Here is a 12089-nt window from a genome sequence, read left to right on the forward strand (position 1 = left end):
TATGGTGCCAGAGATATTACACAAATGATGAAAATGAGGTCATTCTAAAGTCACGTACTATTTCAAAGGCTATGACAACCATTAACTGGATCAACCATTAACTTCAAAGAAACATGAAAGGGGTGAGTCTGTCCTGAGATGCACCAACTTTCCCTGGTGCGTAGACACAAACGCAGTGTGCTTTCCTTTTGAACTGTATGTGAAAGCCAATATCAGGGCATTATTCTGAGACCAGTCACATGATGAGATGACAATATTTAATAGCAATGGCCAATATGCAATTAGGAAGCGAAGACTTTAGCTGGATCCTTCAGATAACTAAAAACCTCACACAGAAAAGGACTAGCCCCAAACAAAATTGAAGAAGAAAGCTTACTTTTTGGCCCTACTAATTCCAAAGAGCTTACCCTAGCATTCCAAAACAGTGCTGTCCGTTAAAAATATAGTATGAGCCATACATACATATCAAGGTTTCTAGTCATCACATTTTTGAAAAGAAAGAAATAGGTGAAATTAGTATTATTCATTTTATTTAAATGTAATCTTAGATTCATTTCAATGTGTTTTCAACATGAAAATTATTCATAAGATATTGCCCATTCTTTTTCATACCAGAGCTTTGAAATCCAGAGTGTATTTACACTGAGACTACATCTCAGTGTAGACAAGCCATATCTGAAGTGCTCAGGGACACATGTGGCAAATGACAACCATCATGTCCCGACCCACCCCTTCCCACATCCTGACGTAAGCCCTGTTATTTCCCCACCCCTGCACATACCCCAAGTTTCAGCAGACGCAGGTACCCGATTTTCCAGAATGGCCCTCATTTCACCCACTGTCACATGGCACCTGGGTGCCCCGTTTTCAGTACCGGGGTCAGTGTGCTGTCCTGGTGACTGGCCCCAGCTATGGGGTGACACAGCCTGGGTTTAAATATACCTCTCACTACGTGCAACCAGCGCAAGTTATTACCATCTTTTGAGAGCCTTAGTTTCCCCATTTTGGAAACAGGTAAGAACAGTGTTTTTTCCAGAGTTGCTGGGAATGTGAGGAGGTGATATACCTGGAACACCACACTATTCCACACGATTGGCGAGGTGGAAGCAGGAACTCGCGGCAAAGCAGGCTCTCCCTCCCCTGCCCCACTGCCGGTCCTGCTCTGGGGCTGAGGAGACAGGTCCTGTCTTCCATCCCTATTCCTGTGCCCCGGACGCTCCCTGCTGCCCAGAACTTTGTATCAGTCCCCTTCAGACAACCCCGTCTGTCTCCAAGGATCAGATCACATTCACTTCCTTCTCCTTTAGGAAATCTTTCCCTTTTCCTCCTCCCACCTCCGGACGAAGTATTCCCACGGTCTGCCTTACTGGTTTTATTTCTCACTCTCTGTTGCATCCGAATCATTCATCTCAGACTTAGCTCACCTTCTGGGCTCTTCCTGATGGGTTAAGGTCCTTATTACAGGGGTGAACCTCCCCCTCTCTCCACTATCATTTCACTCCCCACCCTTCCATTTGCCCACGAGGCTCCTGACATTCAATCTATGATTTCAAAGCAAAGGAGACGATATCCAACAGCTTTGATTTCATAGATTCAACCTTTTCATTATTACTATATAATACTAATAGTAAATAAAAAAGGAGATTTTTAAAAAACACTTGTGAGGTCCCCTCTAGCTTTGCGATTGCTACTCAGTACCTTACACGCCTCCCCACTTCAGAGGGCCCCACACCCACCCTTCACAAGCGTCTGGGCTCTCTCGCCTGGTGTCTCCCAGTTCTGACTCCTACGTGGCCGTCCCCCTCTCACAGTGACTCTCAAACAGTCATGTCACACCTTCCACTCCCCCACCAAAGGCACTGATCTGGGCTCTGTTATTTCAGGAACTTGACCTTCCAGTGCAGAAGGCCGATTTCCTGCCTTGCAGCATCTCCCCTCTGAGACAGCAGACGTATTAACTGGGCAAGTAGGTTAATGTCACAGGGCTGGTGTGCCATCACAAGAGCCACAGGGGACCAGTGAGGAGAGGCTGGGCAGATGCACTCTGTGTGTACACAGTCATTTCTTAAACCCTAGGGCATATTTATTCCCACTGAGTCAAGACAAGACGATCCACCTTCCAGCTACCAAGAAGGATATAACCAGGAGTATTTGATCAAGGTAACTGTCCACACAAAGAACACTGAGAACAAAAGCATTTCACTTTTTAAAAAACAAACTCCTTGAAAAACTAAGCTCTTGTAATACAATTTTAATTTGTTTAAAAGGAAATGAATTTTGAATGAAGAAAGGTCACTAAGTCATTTTATTAAAAGCACTGTGCTGTTCCTACTTTAAAAAAATGGTGACTTACTTTCAAAGGAGTTTCCGTATAATAGACTAGAAACACAAATTATTCAAATGATTTCTAGCTTTGAGAGAGGCTCTGCTTCCTTGCAGTGGTTCTTCCACACCCCCTGGCAGGTCTTATTTATTTCCTTACAACATTTGAACTTGACTCTTGGGGGATGCAAGATTGACCCCTCCACCCCCCAAGTGGCAAAGAAGGTGTAGGCCATGCAAATGAGTAATTGAAATCACTAGGGCAACAGACACAGGTCTGCAAGTATATACATCTAGTTCCCTTCCTTAACAGTGAGAGGAGTTCACAGGCTACAGCCTAGGAGGTGGCAGCTGAGCCCCTCAGGAAAACACCAGGCAGGAAGTGCTCTGCCACTCGCCCTCCCACCCTCTCCCTCCCTTCCCTCCCCTGGCCCTGGCCTAGCGGGGGCCCAGCAGTCCTTGGCAGGCCTAAGCCCACTGTCAGTTCAACAAACGCTGACAATTCATGGTCAGCTGCAGTTACAGGAAACAGTTCCATCAGTTCCAACCCCCACAGACCAAGTCCATTAGAACATCAGCACGTCTTTGGAAGTTATCCAGATGCTAACTAGCTTCTTGCAGCACATACTAAATGAGAAATTTTAAAGGCTGTGACTCTCATAAATGTCTTCACGATTCAATTTGAACACCAGAGTACCGTGCAATTAACAGTCATTTTTAAAACCCCTTTGTGAACGTGCCTGACAATAAAAACTCATAAGGTATAAACTACGATTCTAGTGTAAGTCTGGAGATCTTGCCACAGGTGTCATCTACTACGTGAGGGGCCAGAGGGCAGAAGACCGGGAGCCCCAGCACAGCAACCTCAGGTCCAGGCCAGACTCTACCGCTAACGGCCTGTGCACCCTCCGAGCCTGCTTCTGTAGCTGCAAAGTCAAGGGTGGAGGCATAATGAATACTCAGGTCCCTTCTAGCTCTCACAAACCATGTTAGTCAAAGTAATACTAGGCTAAGTTGCTGTAACACGTAAACCCAAAGCCTCAGTGACTTAACCCAACAAAGCTTTATTTCCTTCTCACATGAAGTCCCTTGAAACTCTCCTCCATCCAGTGTCTTAGGGGTCAGGCTCCCACTGTCTAGTAATACCTGTCTCAACACAGCCCTCCAAGGTCCCCACAGCAGGACTGTCACCTAGATTCCTGAAATAGCCCCCTCACTTGATGCTCCGCTACCTTTTGCCTTTCTATAATTACTTCCCCACAGAGCAGCCTGAGTGATTCCATAAAACAGATGTCAGATCCTGTCAGTCCTGTATTTAAAAAGCCTCAACTTTATTTTCCTAGTAGCCTTTAATTTCCTAGTAGCCATACTAAAGAAAGTAAAAGGAAACAGGAAACATTAATTTTAATATTTTTCTTTAACCTCCTATATCCAAAATATTGACACTTCAAAATGCAATCAATATAAAAATTATGAATGAGCATTTTATATTTCTTGTACTAAATTTTTGAAATCTGGTGTGTAGGTTACACTTACAGGGCAGCTCAGGTCAGACTCAGCACAGAACAAGCATTTCAGTAGCCACACCTGGCTGGTGGCAGGTGGCGATGGCATTGGTCTGCCAGCTATGGAATATAAACTCCGTGGGGCAGAGACTTGTCTTGCTCACTGTTACACACCCATCAGCTAGAACAGCACCTGGCACATGGTTTTTAAATCAACTAATTATTTAACTAACAGATTTCTTGCCTTCCATCTAACAAGCACGTACTGAATATATACAATATGGGAGGGGAAAAAAAACCATGGTGGAAATAAAGATGATTACATGAGGGTGCTTACAATCTAGTAAAAGAGATAATATTGCAAAGAAATGGAAAGTCTGAGGTATCCCATAGGGCAGGGATGTCAAAACTTTTTTCAACGTTTTTCACCAAGGGCCATATGCGGTAAAATACACAAACAGCCGGCCACTCACTCAAGGTGAAGTACGTATTGCCTCACCTGGTTTATTTAAGTAAACTAAATATACTTTTGGAATTTGCTGCGGGCCAATTAACAACGGATTTTCCTAGTAGCCTTTAATTTTCTAGTAGCCATACTAAAGAAAGTAAAAGGAAACGGGAAACATTAATTTTAATATTTTTCTTTAACCTCCTATATCCAAAATATTGACACTTCAAAATGCAATGGATTGCGAGCTGCAGTTGGCCCGCGGGCCACAGTTTGGACACCCCTGCCCTAGGGCAAAGCAAAACAACCTATATCGATTTTAACAGAGTAGGAAAAGGCAGAATTAGAGCTGAGATGTGGCTCAACCCTGGTGTTGGCAGGTTATTTGGGGGAGTGATGGCAGAGAGTGGAGGCGAGAGGATCATAAAAAAGATTCCCACAACGACGGGATGAAAAGCGATGAAAGGTGGACTGAGCTAAGGTCAGGGAGAGATGGTCAGGAGGCAGAATCCACAGGGCCCAGCAGGACTTAGAAAGACTGAGATTTTGAGCTTAGTGGTTAAAGAAGACGGTGCCATGATAAACCTACGGAATTCCGAGGGAGAACAGATTTATGGATGAGGGAGCTGAGGATGACTTGCCATCTGGTTCTAACACACTAGGCCCAACACGTGACCTCATTTCCATCATTCTGACTTCTTTACTCTGCCCAACTGAGCAGCGGGAGTATTTCCAAGAACATTCCACAAGGAAATATCAACTGCAGAGGAGTCAAAAGACCCTCCCTCTCTGGCCTCCACTTTCCTCCTCTATAAAATAACGAGAGTGGTGCTGGGCCAGGTGATTCCATCCCAACCTGATGGTTACTTTTGGACCAGGTCTTCAGAGCTCTTTTCCTGTACTATGGTAGCTGAGAGTTCGAACAGAGGATTGTATAGGTCTGAGTCTAAGTCTCCTAGAAATTGTTCATATAACACTTTGGTTATTCTTCAAAAGTACCTGCCAACAGGAAAACTGAAACCAGGAGCAAGCTCAAACCCGCCACTGTCGTCACCAACTCCTCCCACTCTCCAGTGAATAATGGACAGGTGAGCAGCCCAAACAAAACCATGATTGGGAGTGTGAGCAGCCCCGTTTCTTAACTGACTTGGTGATGCCCAGCCGTGATGCCGGCAAGCCTTTCTGCAAAGGGAAGGGCACTCTTCTTATAAACATAAGTGTGTATTTACATGACAGAAAGACTCCCGAACTCAGGGCGAGAAGCACGGAACATTCTCGGGAAAGCTGTTTCACTTGTCCTCAGACGGTATGCATGGGTCACTGTACCCAGGAAGGCCACGGAAGCACCTTACCTTAGTCGTTCTTCCTCTTTTTTTCGAAGATTGAAGTCTCGCTGAACCACCTGGAGAACATGCTGTGTTTCATCATCGGTCAGACCGGACAGGTCCAGCTTCCTCCCCATGATTTAATACCAAATACCGACGATGACACACGACCTGAGAAATCAAGGAGAGACCACAAATTAAGGGCAAGATCAAAACTATATGGTGGTTGCCAGAGGGTAAGGGGGGTGGGGGGTGGGAGATGAGGGTAAGGGGGATCGAATATATGGTGATGGAAGGAGAACTGACTCTGGGTGATGAACACACAATGGGATTTATAGATGATGTAATACAGAATTGTACACCTAAAATCTATGTAATTTTACTAACAATTGTCACCTCAATAAGTTTAATATAAAAAAATAATTAAAAAAAACAAAAAAAAACTATCCATGAATAAAACCAATCAATTTTGTTATTAAACCAAATTAAATACACTGTATACGGTACTATCTTGCTCTGCTGTCAGACTCAGCAAACATTTACAGAGGACTTCAGCAAGGCCGCAGAGAAAAAGAAAAGGTAACTGGTCATCTGCCTGTTTCATTCATCCTAACTCTTAAATTAGAAATCAATCAATCTTTTCAATAGAATGAAGCATATACAAGGACATAGTGTCGATTTCCAAGAAATACCAAAAGACAATATCCAAAAATTCTAAATTTCTATGGTTTGAAGTTTTAAATTCTAAGTACTATATGTAATTGCAAAATAAAATTATAATACTTTAAAAAAATATCCTATATACATTATGTATCCTTTGAACTTTTCATCACATGACTATGAAATATAAACTAGATATGAATAAACTCTCTTCCGAGGAAGGAATAATATAGTAAAATGATCTTACTTAGCCATTTTCTTAGCAGTAGAAAAGATGGTATTTCAAAGAAAACCCTGCTAGCAGAGCATACCTAAAAATTATGGGAAATTGTATTTCTAAAAATAAATTTTAATGAATGGCTGCTCTCAGATGCAATCCAATAAATAATTCTAGACAATTATCCAGAACTGAAGGCCATCATAAACATAAATGCAGACATCCTCGGAAACACATTAGTGGACCCAATCCAGCAAGATTTCAAAAGGATTATTATGGACCATGACCAAGAGAGTTTTATCTAAATGATGCAATGTTGGTTCAGCATTCAAAAATCAATCAGTGTAATTCAGCACATTAACAAAATAAAATTCATATGATCATTTCAACAGATGCAGAAAAATCACTTGACAAAATTCAACACCCATTCATGAAAGAAACCCTCTGCATTTTAAAACTAGAAGGAAACTTCCTTGGTCATTTAAAGGTCATGTTCAAAAAAATAGAAACAACAAAAAACGTACAATTAACATAGTCCTCAATGACGAAAGACTGAATGCTTTCCCTTACCATCAGGAAAAAAGGTGAAAATGTCCACTCTCACTAACTCTACTCAGCACTGAACGCCTTCCTACAAGATATATTAATCAAGACAGAGTGGTATTGGCAATAGGTAGGTGTGTTGGTTTGCTAGGGCAGCTGTAACTGACTGCCTCAGACTAGGTGGCCTGAACAACAGAAACTGCGTTTCTCACAGTTCTGAAGGCTAGAAGTCTGAGATCAGGGAGTTGGCAGAATTAGTTTCTTCTGAGGCCTCTCTCTTTTGCTCACAGATGGCTGTCTTTTCCCTGTGTCTTCATATGGTCTCTCTCTGTACATGTCTACGTCTACATTTCTTCTTCTTCTAAGGAAGGGTATCAGTCATGATGGAGTAGGGTCTACCCTAATAAGCTCATTTTAACTTAACTGCCTCTTTAAATATCCTATCTCCAAATACAGTCACCATCTGAGGTTAGGACTTCAACCTCAGAATTTTGGGGTGACACATCTTAGCCCACAACATTCCACCTTTTGGCCCTTCAAATTTCACATCCGTCTCACATGCAAAATACAATACATTCACCCCATCCCAACAGCACAAAAGTTTTAACCTATTCCAGGATCAACTCTTAAGTCCAAAATCTCAATTAGGTATAGGTGAGACTTGAGCTATGACTCATTCTGAGGAAAATTCTTTTCCACCTGTGAACCTGTGAAACCAGAGAAGAAGTTACCTGCTTCCAAAACACAATAGGTGTAACAGCCATTAGATAGACATTTCCATTCTAGATGGGAGAAATTGGAAAGAAAGGGGTCTTGGTTCTCAAGCAAATCTGAAATAAGAGCAAATTCCATTGGATTTTAAGGCTCAAGAATAATCCTGTTTTAATTAAAAAAAAAAAAAGAAGAAGAAGAATCCTCTGGCTCCATGCTCTGTCCTCTGTGCCCACTGGGGGGTGGGGGGGAGGGCCCCTGCCTTCTGAGCCCATGAGGATGGATGTCCCACCACCTTGGCTCTGGGTACAACCACAACAGCTTGGCAAACTGTAACCCGGGAGGTGGCCCTGTCCTTTGTAACTGAGGAGAAGAATGCCCACACCCCAGGCCATGGTGGCAATGGCAGCCCTGCGGGCCTCTCAATTGTCTTCAGAATAATTATTTCCTTTTCTTGAAAAGTAAGACAGATTCGCAGCCAGATGTCTCTACTGGCCCATCCTGTAGAATCTCAGAAGTCCAACAGCCTGTCTTCATTTCATCTTGTCTCTGTTTAGTCTAAGCTGGCAGTGTTTCTGCTTATGTAAGTTCTCAAAAACTTTGTTGCCTGCTTATGCAATTCACAGCGGGCCAAGCCATCAGACATGAGGGTCCTCTACTGGTCTTTCCTGGATAACCGAATCTCTATTGCTGGTTTCTGCTGAAATGGTTGATTGGATCCCTGAGTCACACTTGCAGTCTCTTCAGCGAGAGCACCCTTGATGATCTCTCCAGACAGGCTTTCTCGTTTTTGCAATATGGATAAACTGAGGATTTTCCAAATCTTCACGTTCTGACTCCTTTTGCTTAACAATTCTTTCTTCAATTTATCTCTCTGCTCTCACATTTTACTGCAAGCAGCAAGGAGAAACCAGGCCATGTCTCAATACTCTGCTTAGAAATCTCCTCAGCTAAACACCCAATTTCATCGCTCGCAAGTTCTACCTTCCACAAAACACTAGAGCACAAGTCAGCCAAGTTCTTTGCCGCTTTATAACAAGGGTCATCTTTCTTCCAGTTTCCAATAACACATTCCTCATTTCTGTCTGAGATCTCACCAGATGCAGCTTTCACATTCATATTTCTACCAACATTCTGTCAGTGATGATATATGTTTTCGCTAAGACAACAGACCCTTTCTCTACAGCTCTCCTCTTTTCTTACTGAGCCCTCATCATAATTACCCTGAACATTCATATTTTCACCAATAGTGCTTTCAAGGATATTTATGTTTTCCTAGCATGCACCTCAAAGCTCATCCAGCCTCTACCCATTATTCAGTTCCAAAGCCACTTCCACATTTTCGTATAGAAGAAAAAAAAAGGTAAATGCCCATATGAAAATAAGCTTCATTTCACTGGTAGTTACAGAATTGCAAATTAAAACCACATTTCACAGCCACAAAAACAGAAAGTTTTTATCAAGTGTTGACAGAAGGTGAGACAATCAATAGCAACTTTCGTATAGTGGGTATGAACTGGTGCAATCTCTTTGTAACATAACTAGGTGTCATTTTCAAAGTTGAAGATGCATGTACCTTACGAACTAGGCTTTCTGCCACACCTAGCTGTATTCCTCACATATAATCTTGCAAATGTGCAACAATCAGGTTGAATCATATGAAATTTCTAAGTTTGTACCATGTTGACCTGTAAAAATGCCTGTCTTACATCGTTCAATCTAACTCAAGCATATTAATAGCAGTCACATTCAAAACATCCAGCAAAAAATAAGTTAAAACAAAAATAAATAAAAACTGGAAATGACCCTAGACATCCATAAACAGGAGAAAGGATAAACAAATAGTGTGTATTTATTTCATACAATCGACTACTCTAACACAATAAAAAAGAAAATGAGGTAGGTATAGGTATAATCATGGATGAATTTTAAAAACACAATGTGAGGGGCAGCCAGATGGCTCAGTTGGTTAGAGCGCGAGCTCTGAACAACAAGGTCACGGGTTCAATTCCCGCACGGGATGGTGGGCTGTGCTCCCTGCAACTAAAGATTGAAAACGGAAACTAGACTTAAAACTGAGCTGCACCCTCCACAACTAAATTGAAGGACAACTTGAAGCTGATGGTCCCTGGAGAAACATGCTGTTCCCCAATAAAATTAAAAATAACAACAAACAAATTTTTAAAAACAACAAAATAACTAATGTGAGACAGAGAAGCATGCCACATGTGCATACGTATACAGCATGCACACAGAATGATTCCTTTTATACAAGGTTCAAAAACACAGAACGCCAAAGGATATATGTGTGTATGTATATATACACACACATGCACACACATATATATAGTATTTAGCAATAAATGTGGTAAAACTATAAAGAGCAAAATGGGACCTCTGAAGGGGAGAGAGGGGACCTGACTGGGGATAATCACATGGGGCGTCAAAGTTTTCAGTAATATTCTGTCTCATGAGCGAGAGAGTAGTTCTGCTGCTACTGCCGCTGAGCATTGTTATTATTGTTATTTTTATTATTATTATTACTAAAAGCTTCAAGTTACATACACCTTTGTCTGTAAGGTACCTTTCATAAACATCAAAAGTGAAAGAAACCTAATGCTACACAAAAATAATCTAATTTCACTTCGATTAAAGCCAATATTTGACATCATACATCATAATGAACACATGGTAATTAAAGCAAATATATAAAACCTTGTTCAAGGAACATGCTGAGAATTATAAAAAGTAATGAAAATAATGATTTTGAGCTACCATTATTGACTGAACAACTACTATCTTCCGAATGCTTGAGCTTTTCCTATACGTACAGACATAAAACATTTCATATTCTTAACTCCCACAAACTCCTGGAGGCAATCACTATGATGGCCATCACTTACGTATGAGAAAACACAGGCTCACGGTTACATGTTCCGACTAAGACAAATGACCGGTGACAACTAGGGTCTCACTGGGTCTCAGTCTGGCTCAGAGTCCACACCATTACTCCACGCACACACCTTCCCATGAGATGCACAGGGAACCTCTGGACCTCAGATTTTCAAACCTGCCCTCTCTTTCTAGCACGCGACAGCTGAGAACAGGAGATCCCACTAATTGGTTGCTATTCAGGTGAAGGTGATCTGGCCTTTTAGTCTCCAAATAATGGCAATCCTCATACAGAGCAGAACTGTTTCAGTCCTTGAGTCCTTTATTAAGTAACTGAAAAGCTCATGACTGCATGAAGCCAAGTAATCTCAGGATTTAACCGACAAATCCCAACAGGAATTCCAACTATTAAAACTTTTTTTTTTTTCATGCCAGTAATGCTATTAGTCCAAAGCAAATCTGGTCCACTTCGTCCAAGATATGCTGGGAGTGAGGGGGGTGAGGGTGGGGGCAGGGAGAGAACCTAGTGTGCCTGCGGGTCCACAGAAGTAAATTAGAAATAGATTCCACCTGTAAGCTGCAAAGCAAGGGGCAAACTCCATAAATACCCACCGTTTAGTCTCCTAATGGTTAGAAAGAAACAGAGGTCACAGTGGAAAAGGAGACAGACTTCTTCCTTTAAAACACCCATGAACGGTGATGATGCCTCTCATGGAGTTTCCCAGAAGGTGACATGTCTGGGGGTCCCCTTCACTTCCACCCACTGGCGTTGAGTTTTTGAGAATTCTAAAGGAAATTCTACGATGCCCAATTAAGAAAAGACTGAAGTGGCAGCTTTGAGCATATCAAATCTAAGAAGAACAATCGAGACTTAAGAAAAAGAAATGGTTTCTGTAAGGAAATAAATACAGTCACTCTAAATGGACAAGTCAGCGAATAATGCAAAAACCTTTTCTGGGAACTGGTCAAAGCTTCTTCCTTTCTCTACAGTAAACACAATTAGATTGCCTGTGCAACCAGAGAAATGGCGTCTTAGAGCTGGGGAGGCCTCAGGGTGCCTGAGTCAGAGGTCACTTAGGTATGACCCTCTCATTTAGAGGTGACCGATCGCAAGCCCAGGAGAGGGAAGCGGTTTCCCAGACAAACGGCCGGCGCCGATGCCTGACTCTCAGGCTGCTGCTCCTGCCTCTGGATTTCTCTGGTTTATACCCAACTAAGATGGTAGCAGAGAGAATACATTTTAAAATTCAGTAATGAGGAAATTAATACAACTTCACGATGCAATTATACCACCACTCCCCTAATGTGTATTTCTCATGTCACTGTTCCCACAAGCGGTCGAAGAAAGGGGAGCGCTGCGATGAAGTAAATTGGAGAAATGCTTCAAACTATATTGCCCTCTTGGGAATGCACAGTGCATATGAGCTTATCTGAGCCTCTGAGAAGTCTGTCACTAAAGTACCAGT

The 12089-nt window shown here is 42.2% G+C and overlaps 1 protein-coding gene across 4 annotated transcripts in view; it reads right to left on the bottom strand.

The window, feature by feature from the left end:
* MYRIP (myosin VIIA and Rab interacting protein) overlaps positions 1-12089 on the bottom strand; it is a 224954-nt gene that overhangs the window by 182989 nt on the left and 29876 nt on the right. For 3 of the 4 annotated variants that reach the window (XM_019727577.3, XM_019727578.3, XM_019727576.3), the window contains exon 2: positions 5628-5771. In XM_019727577.3, the coding sequence (XP_019583136.3) occupies positions 5628-5737 (110 nt within the window). In that variant the 5' untranslated portion in view covers positions 5738-5771. Of the gene's footprint in view, positions 1-5627; positions 5772-10634; positions 10745-12089 lie in introns of those variants that run through there. The other variant, XM_074312580.2, reaches the window with a different exon arrangement.

This window comes from Rhinolophus sinicus, chromosome 5, assembly GCF_057876585.1.
Source record: "Rhinolophus sinicus isolate RSI-liver-muscle chromosome 5, RSI-T2T, whole genome shotgun sequence".
In the NCBI taxonomy this organism is placed as follows: Eukaryota; Metazoa; Chordata; class Mammalia; order Chiroptera; family Rhinolophidae; genus Rhinolophus; species Rhinolophus sinicus.